The sequence below is a fragment of the Patagioenas fasciata genome, chromosome 2 (assembly GCF_037038585.1).
Source record: "Patagioenas fasciata isolate bPatFas1 chromosome 2, bPatFas1.hap1, whole genome shotgun sequence".
In the NCBI taxonomy this organism is placed as follows: domain Eukaryota; kingdom Metazoa; phylum Chordata; class Aves; order Columbiformes; family Columbidae; genus Patagioenas; species Patagioenas fasciata.
The window spans coordinates 166,413,952-166,430,157 of record NC_092521.1 but is presented as its reverse complement, the minus strand read 5'-3'; the positions used below and the strand labels follow the sequence as shown (position 1 = coordinate 166,430,157).

The 16,206-nt window shown below is 41.9% G+C and overlaps 1 protein-coding gene across 25 annotated transcripts in view; it reads left to right on the top strand.

The window, feature by feature from the left end:
• Nucleotides 1-16,206, top strand: part of OBSCN (obscurin, cytoskeletal calmodulin and titin-interacting RhoGEF) — a 198,490-nt gene that overhangs the window by 131,218 nt on the left and 51,066 nt on the right. For all 25 annotated transcript variants that reach the window (XM_071805413.1, XM_071805408.1, XM_071805404.1 and 22 more), the window contains 13 exons: nt 403-469; nt 1,945-1,973; nt 2,904-3,032; nt 3,832-3,971; nt 4,636-4,836; nt 5,168-5,250; nt 5,917-6,090; nt 7,539-7,698; nt 9,122-9,238; nt 10,423-10,587; nt 11,870-12,028; nt 13,281-13,458; nt 15,579-15,692. In XM_071805413.1, the coding sequence (XP_071661514.1) occupies nt 403-469; nt 1,945-1,973; nt 2,904-3,032; nt 3,832-3,971; nt 4,636-4,836; nt 5,168-5,250; nt 5,917-6,090; nt 7,539-7,698; nt 9,122-9,238; nt 10,423-10,587; nt 11,870-12,028; nt 13,281-13,458; nt 15,579-15,692 (1,716 nt within the window). The remainder of the gene's footprint in view (nt 1-402; nt 470-1,944; nt 1,974-2,903; nt 3,033-3,831; nt 3,972-4,635; nt 4,837-5,167; nt 5,251-5,916; nt 6,091-7,538; nt 7,699-9,121; nt 9,239-10,422; nt 10,588-11,869; nt 12,029-13,280; nt 13,459-15,578; nt 15,693-16,206) is intronic.

Here is a 16,206-nt window from a genome sequence, read left to right as displayed (position 1 = left end):
TCTCCTTAAGGCAGCTAGAGTTATTTCTTTCCCCTTTTGCAGAGCTTTCCAGGGCCTCTTTTCAATAAGAGGTGGGACAAGCAAATATAGGCTGACGGTAGGAGCATCACTGTGAATTACTCAATTTTTCTGTTATTCTTCCTTGCATCCCACATTTTTACCGTACCAAGAGCTACAGCAGCATGTCTGAGCATTGTAGAGAAATGGGGCCATCATACACCTACATGAACAGGGAGAGGAGAAAACTATTTGCATCATATAAGTGGGAGTATGCATCCCACGTCAGGAACTCCTAACGGGGCAAATTCATTGTAAACCATGCCTAGAAAATGTGCCTACACCAAATACATCCAAAAATATTCTCTGCCTTTTGTCCTCTAACAATAAACCCTGATCTTGCAGTGAAAGAGGCTGAAGTTCTGACCCAGGAGCGCGTGATGGTGTCAGAAGCCATCATGACCACGCTGGGGTAAGTGCTTGGCCATGCAGATGACGAGGTGGAGCGATGCAGGTACCACCCCGCACAAGTTCCCGTGAGTCACTTTTGGGCAGTGTTCACTTTGGGCATCTTTTGCTCATGTTGCAGCACCAGAGCTAAAATAATCTGAGGTCTTAGGATGCAAAGTGCTATCAATATTCTTGTATAAATGTCAACCGTTTATGCTTGATTATCAAGGAAGACAGGAACAAACACCAAAAAGAAAAAAATGGGTAGGTCATATAAAGCTCTTGTACCTTTTTCATCTCCTAAGCAAAATGCCAAAAAAAATCCACAGGGTCAAGCTCTGACTGTTATTTGCCAACATTGAAATACAAGTAGATGAAAACCAAGTAGATGAAAAGGGTCTGCTCACAAACTTCTAGTTTACAAATGCAACTTTATCGTATGTTATGATTGTTATTGTCAAAAAGTATCAGGAAACAGATCAAAATAGCATTTATTAAGAGCAGGGCTTATAACTGTAGGGACAGATCTCTGTTCAAGAGTGACTTATTTGCATGAAACCTGAGCAAGCACAGTTTTAAAAGCAGAAGAAGGGAAGAAAATTAGACCTTCCTTCCACAGAAGCTTTTGTTACTCAAGATGATAGCTTTCCAATGGCATAACCTCCTAAATTCACCATTCTTGGTTTGAATACTAGGCAGATATAGTCTGAAAATCAGGATCCACCTGAACACACGTTAGCTTCTAGGATATGTCTAGCCTAAAAGCTTGAGTAGTCTTCCTCTGTGAAGCCATTTTTACTCAGTGTTGACAATATAGTTTCCTGCCCCTTTCCTGCTGGCATGAGTGAGTTTGGTGCTGGTAAAAGCAAAGATCTCTTTAGACCTCAAGACCACGACAGTACCCATAGTTACCTTGCTTCCCCAACACACGGGCATCCTAATGTGACGGGAGCAGATCTCTTGGCAGGACCACGGCATCCAGTCCTTGGTTTCCTGACGAAACCACTGGAAACTGTTGAGGATTATTTCCCTGAAAACTGACATACTACAGAGCCCGCTTGACATAATGTCTCCGAGTGTAATAGTTTTATTTCAGTGTCTTTTTATTTCAGTGTCAGCTGGGAACGAAGTCCCAGTAGCGCCAGGGAGATGGAGGTGACTTTGTCCTGCAACCGACTCCCTGAGCAGACAGCTTTTCTCACCCAACAGCTTGAAATAAAAGTCAGGAATAAGGAGAACTATCAGAATGCATTTGGCTCAAAAACAAAGACACCCAAGTGTTTCACTGCCCGTACAAGCCAGGTGACCCAATTCTCATTTCTTATAGTGGCCCTGGTGAGTATCAGCTACCAGCAGTCCAAACCAGTCCTAACTTAGACATTCCCAGCCTTCACGTACAAGGTGTCAGGGAGTGTTTCCCATTTAGCAATCCTTACTACACATTTTATTTTAAATTTTAACTCTGCTTTACTTTTTTTTTTTAATTTTTTTTTTCAGAGATCTTCATCCCTCTGAAACAAAAGAAGGTAAGAAAAGCTATTTTCTCTCTCCTGCTGCCTCACTTCACCTCTACAACTGAGATTGTCTACATATTTTGTGGATTTCTACCTAATTTTGTCCTGTTTTCTTGAAACTGTCTGAAATGTTGGGATTTTTCAGGACTGGTCTGTGTTGCAGGGTGAGCCAGCACTGGACCCTTGTGGCCAGGAAGGCCAATGGTACCTGGGGTGGGTTAGAAGGGGGTGGTCAGTAGGTCAGAGAGGTTCTCCTGCCCCTCTACTCTGCCCTGGGGAGACCACACCTGGAATCTTGTGTCCAGTTGTGGCCCCTCAGTTCCAGAAGGACAGGGAACTGCTGGAGAGAGTCCAGCGCAGCCACCAAGATGCTGAAGGGAGTGGAGCATCTCCCGTGTGAGGAAAGGCTGAGGGAGCTGGGGCTCTGGAGCTGGAGAAGAGGAGACTGAGGGGGGACTCATTCATGTTTACAGATATATAAAGGGTGAGTGTCAGGAGGATGGAGCCAGGCTCTTCTCAGTGACAAACAATGATAGGACAAGGGGCAATGAGTACAAACAGGAACACAAAAGCTTCCACTTAAATTTGAGAAGAAACTTGTTCCTGGTGAGGGTGTCAGAGCCTGGCCCAGGCTGCCCAGGGGGGTTGTGGAGTCTCCTTCTCTGCAGACATTCAAACCCGCCTGGACACCTTCCTGTGGAACCTCAGCTGGGTGTTCCTGCTCCATGGGGGGATTGCACTGGATGAGCTTTCTAGGTCTCTTCCAACCCCTGACATTCTGTGATTCTGGGAATTATTTGGATGAAATGTGGACAAGCGCAATTTTAAAAACAGGGTGAAGAAAATCAGACGTTCCTTCCACAGAAGCTTTTTGTTACTCAAAAAAAAGATTACTTTCCAATGACATTGCCTGCTTAAGAGAAAATTTTCTCTCTTTTCCAGGAGACCTTGAAGCTGGCAGAGCAGGTGTGCCCAAGAGCCCTATTTCATTAGCTGATGTTGGCTCAGAAGAGTTCTTCCAGAAACTCACTTCGCGTATCTCAGAAATGGTATCTGCAAAAATAAGCCAGGGTAAGGAACCTGGCAAACATAATTTAGTTAATGCGGAAAAATATGCAATCTTTATCCTTTGGACTTTAAGTATCAGTGAGATTTATGAAGCAGGTTTTGAGACAGTCATTCTACATAAGCATATGAACGTTTATAACTGCTTAGAACTAAGAATTTTTAGTAACTGTATGTCTTAGTCTACAGTTTGGAACTAGGACAAAAGCTATTACAGTAAACTAAGAGGATTAGTGTCCATTTTATGCATACAATGTTTATTTAAATATGCAGAAGTAAGTGTAAACTTTAGAGGGGAAGGCAAGTTGTAAAGATTGAAGCGTGTTTTGAACACCTCAGTTATTTTGAGTTCCTCAAGTATTGATCACTCCTGAGTTTTAAAACAATTATTTTTCGAAGATTCCCAACATCTTCAGGTTTTAGATCACGATGGGATTTTAAAATCAATCGAGACTGAAAACTGTGCACGGCTGTGTAGTAATCAAATTATTTGTCGAATTAAATGAAAAATCCTGGTTTGTGTATCATGTAAAGACTATCTTGTAGTAAAAAATAGAGGCATCACCTCTCCTGGAAATATTCTTGCAATGTAGTGGCAGTAGATGCAGTAGGCACAAAACCTCATTTATTAAAACATCCCAAGTATTTATTTAATCCTAAGTATCGATAGGAGGTCACACTAAATACTACAAAATGCTATTCCTAGGGAATATTTGTTTTTATGACATTGAAAACTACTATAGATTTGGTTTATGTTCAGATTGGAGATCTTTATTTCACACTTTACTGTTGTTCTGCTTTTTAGCCACACTTCGAGTGCCAGGTGCAGAAAGTGACGATGAATCAAAAACTCCCTCTGCATCTCCTCGCCATGGACGATCCAGACCTTCATCCATTGCTCAGGAGTCCTCCTCTGAATCTGAAGATGGGGATTCCAGAGGAGAGGTATGATATCTCACCAGGAGAAAACTTTCCTTAGAATGGCCAGTCTCCTGTGGTTTAAGGATCTCCGTTCCCTTTAGGGATGTACTTCACTTTAGTAGGTATATTTAGTAGTTAAATATTGGATCGGTGATACAGAGCACAGAAAATCATATTCTGATTCTCACTGTGTGATCTTGAAGAAATTGTTCAAGTCAACGTGGTCAAAACATGTCAATGAATTGGCACTTTGTGCTTTCATGGCTGAGCTTCAGAATGTCAGAGCTTGATTTTCTGTGACCTTAGATAGAGTTGGTCGGAATAATTTGTTTTTGAGAAGTTCTTCATGAGAAAAATTAGAATTTTGTGAATATTAGAAATTTTTGAGGTGTTCACTTCAAACACATCCTAAAACCAAATAATTAAAACTTTGGAAATGTTAACCTATTTTGATATTTTCAGGACAACTGTTTGTTTTGCCTTGGGAGAAAAATCCACTATTTCATGGTGTAAATCCAAAACACCTCCTAGAGACTTAGTCTTCCACTTGCAAAAAGCGAACAGTGATTCTCTCTGCCATATGAGGGATCGAGAATAAAACATTAAACATAGATAAGCACATATGTTCTGCTAATGTTATTGCATTATGTTTTCAGAGCACAAAATAACTGTTGTTTCATGCCTGCAGATCTTTGATGTCTACATGGTCACAGCTGACTACGTGCCCGCTGCGCCCGACAGGGAGACCATCACTTTGAAGGAAGGTCAATACGTGGAGGTCCTTGACTCAGCTCATCCTCTGAAATGGCTGGTCAGGACTAAACCCACAAAATCCAGCCCTTCTCGACAGGGTTGGGTATCTCCAGCTTATCTGGACAAGAAATTAAAGGTGACTGATCACACTGTGTGTATTTTTCATGTAAAATTACTTGCTCCTGTTGGAGTTTAGAGCCATCTCTTTTTTGCAAGAAGGGGTTTGTTGAAGTGGTCTATAACATGATTGGTCCTTTTTCATGTTTTAATTAGACAATATTTCTCCATGTGTACAGGAGTGCATGAGTCCGAAAGACTTAATCTTCCTCCAGAACAAAAATAAATTTAACATTGGTTTAGGAACTCTGTAAAGGGACTGTGAACACATGAGGGATATTCCTCAGTGTGCACTGATAAAAGTAGTTTTGACCTAAAAGAACAATGTTTATTTTTTTCTTGTATTTTAGTTGTCACCAGAGTGGGGAACAATGGAAGTTCCTGAGTTCCCTGGAGAGTTTGTTTCTGAAGATGAATATAAAAGGAAGCTAAGGTGAGATTTGGTGTTTGCACCTTTGAGTTTTTCTGCCTTTCAAATTAACATGTGTGTTGACATCTAGGTCCTTCCTGTCAGTCACTGGTTTTCTCCTGCTGAGTCCTGCCCCCTCCCCTTTCCCAGAATTAGCAAGACCTCAGTTCTCCCAGGCTTGTAATTCAGGTTCTTTGCTTGGGTTTATTTCAGCCTCGGAAAATTCCAGGCAATCTAAATCATATTGGATGACTTGAAGGGAGGGAGTTTTATGATGTAATTCTGGAAGCTCACTGATTTCACAAAATCCTGAACCACAGTACCTCTGCGCTTTGGGGTGCCCTATATCTGAGGATGACATCTAAAGAGGGAGTGAAAGCACTGAACCTTGTGTTACCCCCTTGCAGTGCAGTGCTACTGAATGGAGATACTTGCTTTTGTGATTGCATGAAGTGGCATTGAAGTTCCTACTGTCTACTTTACATAGAACCTTTTGTTCCTCACTCTGTTTTATCTGTCCTAACACTAGATGTCTGTAAGGTAGACGTGGGTGTCACTCCATGAGCAGGGTGTCTAAGTTCCTTTTATGACCATATGTCTCTACTTTAGAGCCTAAAAGTCTCTCAGCACGTCCAAGATAATTATGATGATTTTTCTGTGATTTCTCTTACCTATTCATTTTCCTTTCAGCGTTCTTATTCAAGAGCTTTTGATCTCAGAAGAGGATTACATTCAAGATCTACAGTTCCTCCAGACTCATCACATTAAGTACACTGAGATCTGTCCCACTGTCCCAGGAGCTGTCGCCAGTCAGAAAGCCACCATCTTCAGGAATATTGATGACATTGCTCGCTTCCATTCCAGGTGGGCATTCCCATTTGCCTTCATTTGAGACCAAGGGACGGCTCACATATCTGGTGTCAGAGCCACCGTGTTATTACTGTGAAGGATGTGGAGCTCTGGCAGTGCTGAGGCGCAAGGGAATTGATGTTCCTTTTTGGACGAGGGGTGATGGCATAGCTTAAGTCAGAGCACAGCATTGGGGCTCCCATAATACCCATCAGAGCTTGAAGGTTTCGTATGTCCAGCTTATTTCTTACGTATTTAAGTGAATTTAATTCAGAAACAGTGAATTATTATAAAAAGGCAGGTTGGTCTCACAGGAACTTCAGTGGTGTCTTCATAGAGACACAGATACATCTAAAACTGATGCCAGTGTCCATACATTCAAAACACATCCAACTGTAAGCAGGTTGCCCAGGTATAACACCACGGCACAATGACTGCCTACTCAGGAAAGGATTTACCGCAGATCTGCTCTTCACAATGTGATTTCCCAAGGTCCAGGTTGAAACACTTTAACTTGCCAGGGAGAAAATGTGTTGTATGATGTCTCACGCGCCTTAGGCTTGCCAGTGCTAAGGGTCTTTTGCACCTCGATGCCCTCGCTCTCATGGAAGTGATGATTCTCACGGGAAGTCCAGGCCAACAGCATAAGAATCACCTGTTCTTCCCCATTTTCCTACACTCTGGTCCTAATTTTTGGTTTATCTTAGCAGAGGGGTCAGTAAAATGCATGCACAAAGGTCAACAATGAGTGAGCCTGCAGCATCTTCACTGGTCAATGTGTCCTTGATTAGTGCTAGCAGCATTGTAATTAAAAGCAGCCAATAAGGAGTTTGAGCATGTTGTGATGAAACTATATGGTCACTCTGGGAAAAACATTATGGGGGACACAACTTCTGCAATGGGGAGGATGCTTACATGTGACACCTGGCACTTCTCCTGGTGGAGGGGCCACAGCAATAGATTTCCCTTCGCTTTCCTCCCTTTTTCTTTCTTCTCCCTCCCTATTCTTTTGTTTTTCCCCCAAAGTAACTTCAACTGTGAGAGGTGATGCATGTCAATAGCTACCGACACTGCTAAAAATCTTTGTGTGTGTGAATTTGTCTCAGCATCATTTGTTAAACAGGGCGGGGGGCTCTGTCTTCACTCATGTGCTTGGCTTGTTGATCCTTAAACAAGGATCTGGGGAAGGGTTAACTACCCAACTTGAGCTAAGCCCTTGAAAGTTATCCCTACCTTCCTTGCAAGGCGTTTCATACCTTCAAGCTAAAAGGGACAGCATCATGCTGGTTGCAGAGGCATTGAGAAGTTTAATGCCAACGTGGCAACATCCCTTGTTTCCTCCAATTATTTCTTTTAATATATGTTAACCTGAAATCACCTGATTTGAAGGTCTAGTGGCCAGGGCTGTGTTCTAACCTCATTCCGTCACCTTCTCAGATGTGCTTTTTTCCTTGTCTCCACAGTATCTTCCTCCGAGGACTGCAGAAATGTGACACTGATGATGACGTGGCCATGTGCTTTATCAAGCATGAGGCAGAGTTTGATAAGTACATCCAGTACCTGGTGGGACGGGTACAGGCTGAGTCGATTGTTGTCAGCAAAGTTGTCCAGGATTTCTACAAGGTAAAACAGTAGCTAAAGTACCTGTAGAACATGGATCCTACAACCCACTGCATCAAGAACTGTCGTTATTAATCACAACTGTGATCCTGAAAATAATTATTAAATATTTTGGAGGGAAATCATTGTTAAATATAATAATTTCATATTCGCTGTCTAGCTCTTCCTGGTCCATTCAATCTCTATGGGAAAGTATTTGCATTTATGCCTGTTATAAAGATTATACAGGTGGCTGTAATTATGTTTTAAGGACCACCACATTATAAGACCAAGTGAACTCACATAAAATATTAGTATAGATAGGGAAATACTGGTCCTGCCTTCCAGCTGGTCAGGATTGAAGTCCACTAGTGAAATAACACACACAATGGCCCAGATCCATGAGGACATCCATGTTTGTGGATCCTTTGAGTGCCAGCACGGCTCCTCAGTCCATCCAATACCTCTGCCCAGATCCTAAGCACTTTTACCATCTCCATGAGCCTCCTACTCACCAGCCAGTCCAGCTTGATGTTCGCTAGAAAACAAATGTACGTGTTCACACTCACCCCACATTGACAGATCCCTCAAATCATAGAATCACAGAGTCATAGAATGGTTTGGGTTGAAGGGACCTTCCAAGCTCATCCAGTGCCACCACTGCCATGAGCAGGGACATCTTCACCAGCTCAGGTTGCTCAGAGCCCCATCCAGCCTGGCCTGAGATGTCTCCAGGGATGGTTCGTCCACCACCTCTCTGGGCAACCTGGGCCAGGCTCTCACCACCTTTATTGTAAAAAATTTCCTCCTCGTGTCCAGCATCTATCAGCACAAGCTGCCAGCCTCCCTAATATCCATGCCTGGATCTCAGGTCTCCCACTTGGACCTAGTCCAGCTTGAAGTTTGCGGGTGATTTGCTCACATTTGCAGCCACATGCACCAGGTTAGTTCGATAGGGAAAACATCCAGCCCAGTGGCTGATGTCCCAGCACAAGGACACCATGACTTGTGCTTCTCAGTCCAGGTGCTGGTGCCAAGACCTTCACTAGGTCCAGTCATTGACCCTACAAACACACAGACCACTCTTGACTGAGGTCTGGCACCAGTTGCTGGCACTGGGTTCACTCACTCCTGCCCTCTCACCCACCACGAGCACCGATCTTCCCAGTCACACCATCTGGTCCTTGCAAGCTTTGGATGACATTTCCCCTGCATCAGTCCTGCTCTGGAATAGCAGACAAATTCAGCATTTCAAACATCTGAAATAATAAAGAGTTGGTAAAGGCTGAGGGAGAGTTACAGATGTCCAAAATATGGGGTAGTAACGTCTGGTATGGGTATCCAATTTTGTCTGAGTTAGGTCTGTGAACCAGCACCATATGAACATTTCCTGGGGAGTAATCTCTTTACAACAACCTTTCCTCATTTTTCTGTGTATTTTTTTCAGAGATACACAGATGAAATTTTAACTAACGAAGATCCTTCACAACCACTTATTCCACCACTGCAGCACTACCTGGAAAAACCCATAAACAGGATCCAGAAGTACCAGACGATAATTAAGGTGAAAAGCTTTTGTTACATGCTTATATCTGATAGGTTTTTGTTCTGTTTTGTATTTCTTGGTTTTCTTCTGATGCAACTACAATTGAAAGCTGCTTAAGTAAGACAATAATCATCACCAGTGGTTTTTAAATGTAAATCCAGGTGGAAATTCAGAGTCTCCAACCCGATAAAGTTCAGCAAGCTTTATCTGAATGATGTTTAAATATATGCATATACATATATAAAATACATGCTTATATGCATATATATGATGACATGTGTGTATATACCCATGACAAATATGACTTTACTTCATACTCAGCAACAGGTATGTTATAAAAATATGCAATTCCCAATGTTTCAGAAATTAATTTACCAGTTTCTCTCTTTGTGTTTTATACTGACATTGTAGAAAGACCATTTTTTCTTTTCTGAAAAGCTTTGCCTCACTCGACCATGCTGAAATGTTTCATCTTTCAAGTTTCCATCTGTCCTACCATCTCAGGTTCCAGCCCAGATTACAAATGGAAGTTTCAAAGTAGCATTATTTAATGGTATTTTTCTTGGGAAATAGCACTAGGATAGTCAGAAAGAAGATTGCCAAAATATTTCTGTGTTCTAGCATTACAGAATTGGATGATTTGAATAGTTTGAAGAAGGTTTAAACTGACTTTCTAATTTTGAACACCTGCTTCCACTCAAACACCAACATTTTAATGAGTCTCTTGGAAGAGTGAGTTTGCCTTCATTATTAAAAGACAGGAAAGCAGGAACAAATGTGGAAAAAAAAAATGTAATTTCATATTTTTTCTTTTGTTTTTAACCTCATATCAACTCTTAGTTTACCACTGCTAGATTAATTGCTCACCTCATGGTATTGTCAGGGTAAGCACAAGAGAAATGGAATGGATGTATTTAGGATTGCTTTGGGGTTTGTTTGCTTGTTTTCAGTCACTGAAGCATATCTGGTACTTGCTTTGACGTTCTTTAATATCAACTGATGTAAGGAAAGACCAGACTGGTTACTCAATAGGGCTGTGGGATGGGAAGGAGCTGTGGATAGGAAAGAGCACATGGTGACAAAAATGGGATAAAATTACTCATATGAAAGAGCTGAAACAGATATTGAGAAACTCTTCAGCTACCAAGGAAATGTACTTTTCTTTCTGACTGTCCAGTAATATTTTCTTTATTAATCTACAGGAATTAATACGAAACAAAGCAAGAAATAGCCAAAACTGCACTTTGCTGGAGCAGGCTTATGCCATCGTGTCTGCACTCACCCGAAGGGCAGAAAACAACCTCCATGTCTCACTCATTGAGAATTACCCGGGGACCTTGGAAAGCCTTGGGGAACCCATCCGACAGGTAACTGGCATTTCTCAGTCAATGTTAGTGCTACAGACACCTTCACTAGTTTCTAAGTAGCCTCAAGTCCCACAAGAAGCTCCTTTAGAAATCATATCTGAAAGACAGTATTTGCTTATCGCCTTTCTTACAGTTCAGAGAGATGAGCCTCCTGGCTTGATTAAGGTTTGAAGCACCAAAGCATAGACACAGAGCATTTCACACATATTTGCCTTTCCAACCCACTTACCAAACTGCAACAAATATGTTCTGAGCTCCCACATTATTTTAAAGCATTTTATTTCTACCTCCTTCTCTTATCATTGACAAGCTACATGGGCCAGCTCCCGAAATCACTGGCATCAATGGGTTTTCCAATTGATTCCCCAAGTGTTAGAAGCCCACTGGACCTTTTCAGTCTACATGCTTTCATTCGGCACAGTTCCTTTGAAGAACGTAGTTTGCTGGGATGTCAGTACAAGGTAGCATAGCATACGTTTCATGTGCTCCACGTGAAAACTTAGATGTTCTCCCACAGCCGTTCATATATCTTCAAAAGACCTCTCTGTTCCTTTAGGAAATAGATGTGTGGTTTGGGAGGACAAGAAGGTGGCCCAGCTGTTAAGACACTGGTCTAGGACTTTAAACACTCCTACTTATATCCCTGTTTCCTTGTATATTTACTGTGTCCTGCTGGGCAAGTCATTTACTCTGCCTGTTTGTACCTGTGTCTTCCAAGGGAATCACAGGGTATTGCTGGTGGGGTTGTAAGGCTAAATCACAGTGATATTCTTGTGGACATTAATCTATCCACATTTAAAAATCAAAAAATGAGTCCAGTCATGCCCCAAGAGTGTTTACTTCTCCCTAGTGATGCCAAGGGTGAACCCATATCACCAACTGAGCTCGGTGTGTGTGAAGGTATGTGAAATGAATGTCCTGCTCTGATGAAGGAGACCAATTGAACATATTAAATGTCCCCATAACACACAAAATACAGTTTTTCCATTAACATTTCCATTTCCAAGAGTGTGCCTACCTCACAAGAGCTCTTTATTTTTTCTGGCAACAAATAGTACTGTTTAAAGGGCGATGTAATGACAACCACTGCGTGCACACCTGTTGGTGCTGTCAGTCTGATGCATCACCTCTGGCATTAGCAACAATCTGCTGTGCAGTGATAAAACAGACACAAGATGACGATATGACATGAAGCATTTGTTATCTGTTCACTGAAAAGTGATGGTGAGACGTCATTGTGGTAATGATATCACCGCATGCTCTTCCTTCTTTTTCCTATCAGGGCCACTTCATTGTGTGGGAAGGAGCTCCAGGAGCCAGAATGGCATGGAAAGGACACAAAAGACATGTTTTCCTCTTCAAAAATTATATCGTGATCTGCAAACCGAAGCGAGACACAAGGACAGACACCTACAGTTACATCTTCAAGAACATCATGAAGGTCTGATCACTATATCCTCACCTAGAGCATTTTTCTGTCATTGAGAACTTCGTGTTTATATTCAGCCTCTGGTTATCTAAATGGGACATTTCACTAACCCTTTTGAGCTATTGCTTTGTTTCTGAAAGTCTTTGAAGCACAAGTAGAATCTACCCCAAAATCCCTCTGTTAAACTTGTCAGAGACCATCAGAAGCATGGGTGGATTTTTATGGTGCAGCAATGACATTACAAGTGTTTATTGATCCTTGTTACCTCATTGAGTTAGCTGCATAAGTTCGTGATATTGATGTGAATTTTGCTGTCTGTAGTATTTGCTAGCATTTGTAGATCTTTGGTTTTGGCAGTCTGCAGTATTGGTGGTAAATCAAAGGAAATGCTGTTTTAGCCATATACTACATTCCCAGTGGTTATCTCTGCTGGTTACATCCTTTCCTGACACCAGTTTCTGTTCAGAAATGAAAAATTCATCAGATTTAACCAGATCATCTCCAGACATTCAGGGCTCTGGTTGAAACTCCAAGAAACTACAGGATTTTCCCAAGACTGTAGATGTTGAACTCCGGTAAAAATTAAACAACCAAACAAAAAAAACATTCATGGATTTTCTGACCAAGCCAAGTTAAGCCCTTCTGAAAGTCCTTATCTCTATTGTCATTGATATCATACACAGATTTTATTTTTCAAGAGTGTCTGCTCTGTAAGTTCTTTTCATATAGTCCCTAAATCTGCTGTTGCTGGGCCCAATAGTGCTGCACTGTAGGGTTCACATGTCCCACCCTTGGGATACCCTTTAATGCTGGATATCATTTCCCTGAAATGTGATAATTAATGCCAGGACAATGTCTGTTTGTTAACCAGAAAGTCAAGTATAGTGGGGAAAGGACTGTGAAGTGACCCTGACTGATGTTCAGCCAAAGCCACATTGCATCGCTCATGCAATCTGGAAAACCTTTAAAAGCAGCATAAATTATCCCCTTTGCTGTTGGAGCATCTAATATAGCTTTAATGGGAATGGCACAACTCATACCCGCTGAAGGCGGTACAAACTTGCAGCAGGAGCCTTGCTGGTTTTTAATACTTGTTTCCATTTCAGAACTTGATTAAAGATGGTTCTGACTCACAAAAGCTAGGTCCAGATCTGAGCTGTCCTAAGCTCTGGGACTTAAGTTGTGGGAAAGAATTCTGGCTGAAATTCAGCTCTAGGAACACAGGATGTGTTTTGACTTTCTTTGTCCTCCTTCTGTCACGCAGCTCAACAACATAGACGTGAATGACCTTGTGGAAGGAGACGATCGGGCGTTTGAGATTTGGCACGAGCGGGAGGACTTGGTCCGCAAGTATCTCCTTCAGGCACGTACAGTGAACATCAAGAACTCCTGGGTGAAGGAGATCTGTGGCATACAGCAGCGGATCAGTGAGCCTGTCTGGAGTGAGTATGGCCCAAGATCGCTCAAACCTCCTACTTTCCTCTTGGGTGGTTTCCATGATTCAGGAAATGTTGTCCCAAAACAGGGTTCTTTACCTGATGTGCATACAAATAAGCCAAATTTAGCACACAGAGACAAGATATTTATTGCAGAGTTGTGTAAGTCTGGATGCTGGAATAAAGTCGGCATGCTAGTAAGAGAAGTAAAAAGCATTATATACAAAGTCTTATCACTACATTCACATCCTAAAGAGCCAATTGTTTACACATTTGCATATTTCATTACATAATCCTTTTAGTGTATAATGAGCAATGTTCAGCTAAAGGACACTTTATCTAACAGTCTCAACATATGTGTTAAAGCAAGATTCAGTTAATTGTGAGGGCTTCAAAATGTCAAAATCTGCAAGGTCGGTCGTGTCTATAGTTCATGATCAGGTGCTTTGCAAGTCACTCTTATCTTTGTTATATGTACAGACTGACCTAATGCTGAAAGGATTTATATATCTTTAGGTTAGCAATTGCAGACAGGATTCATTCTTTAAGTGATGACAGCAGAAGGTTAATGAAAGAATGAGAAAAACCATCTAGGGCCACCTGCCACATCTTAAATTGAACCACGGTTAGAGGTTTTCCTTTAATCACATCACAGACAACTCACCTGACCTGACGGAATGATTATAGCTGTGTTAGGTCCTTCACCTGAGCTGGGGAAGGCACCGTTATCAGGATGGGACAATGGTGTTTGACTGTCTCCATTTACAATCAAGGAAGCCAAGACTATATATTGCTGAAGTGATTGAGTTTAGATGGCAGAGGTCACACAGGACTTGGATAGGTGTTTAGGCAATATGACAGCAGGTGAGTAACTTTCTAATTACTCTTTGATGTCCATAACTCAAGTGTGTAGAAGACAGGTTGATGAGCTGAGAAGACCTGGCTGTCCCTGTCCATTTCAACAGATGTGGGTTGCCTTTGATGGATGATCAGAGCCAGAGACTGAAGTGGTTGCTCAGCTGCCTCTCTCCATATTCATACACTTTTGTCAATAAGCAGAGGATGTTGTTTTCCAGCAAAATAGCCCAGAAAATGTACCTTGTTGTAGAAGAGGAACATGTCAGTGAAACGTCTGAAAAAACAAATTGCGGAGTTGGCACTAGAGATGCATTTGATCTGGAAGGGATTGTAGATTGTAGATGATCTCAGAATTTGGTGACAAAAGCCTTGGTGAACTGCATGAAGAACATCAACCTCCAGTGGGAAAAGTAGTCTCAGGACCTGACCCAGAGCCCTACTGATCTCAGAATAAAGCCTCCTGTGACTTTGTTGGGTACCGAATCCTCCACTCCAGACATCTGGCTCCTGTTTCTGTATCTGGGCACATGGGGGCATTGCTTGGATTTTCATCTGGTCATTCAGACTTCTTCATCCACACTGACATTTGAGATTTCAACAATTTTCAAAAATTTGTCAGCAGGGATATTAGATCTTTCTTGTCCAGCTGTAAGCCAGATACGGTGTCCTCTACAGTGTAAGGAAATCTGGCATCTTAAAATGCCAGAACAGAGATGGGTTTAGTGTATATACACTGAACAGAAGTCTTAATTTTTATTATTCTGCCCTAAGGGAGGAGTTCTAATGAGGAAGACTATCAGAATAATTTTGCATAATTCCATATTGTAGTAAAAAGTGAAAATAAATTTCCATTAACAAAGCATGGATTTTATTATATGGAGACCAACAAAATACTAGTTTGGATATCCAGGGTGTATTTTAATTGGGGAAATATCTTAACTGTGACAGTTATATGGTGTTTGAATAATAGATGTGCTGATTAAAATCAGGAACTAAAATACTTCCAGATCAGCAACAAATCCCATTTTTTTAATTGTCCATCTTTATAGCGAACAACAGATATTTGTCAGATTGAATTTAGTCTCTGTTAAGCATGGATAGCATGTCACCTTGAAAGTCATCAGCTGCTAAAGTTTCTTGTTCATCTTACAACTCTGAACCTCACAGATTTGCAAAAATCACATTTATTCTTATCTTACTTTGCATCAACCATCTTCTGGACAGAGTCCCCCTCCTCCAAACTAACATGCTTAATTCTGATGTTTCAGTACCTCCAGACTTTGAGGAAGAACTGGCGGACTGTACAGCTGAGCTGGGAGAGACAGTCAAGCTGGCTTGCAAAGTTACGGGAGCTCCCAAGCCATCTGTCAGCTGGTACAAAGGTATGAGCAGCAAGTCCTGAGATGCATCCTCTGGGTTTATTCTCTGTCTATATCGCTCATCAGTTGGTGGGTAAGAAGCTGGTCACCTAGAGATGCCCAAGTCTAGTCTTCAAGTTGGCTACTGAGCAAACCAAGTGCAAGTAATGCTGATCTTCCTGTGAGCTAATCATAGATGGAATCATAGAATGGTTTGGGTTGGAAGGGACCTCCAAGGCTCACCCAGTGCCACCCCTGCCATGAGCAGGGACATCTTCACCAGCTCAGGTTGCTCAGAGCCCCGTCCAGCCTGGCCTGGGGTGTCTCCAGGGATGGTTCATCCACCACCTCTCTGGCCAACCTGGGCCAGTGTTTCACCACCCTCATTGTACAAAATTTCATCTTCATGTCCAGCCTGAATCTCCCCTCATTTAGTTTAAAACCATCACCCCTTGTCCTATAGCAACAAGGCCTGTTAGAAAGCCTGCCCCCTAACATATCCTGCTTTTTCAAGCTTGCCTATTAGCCTATATGAATC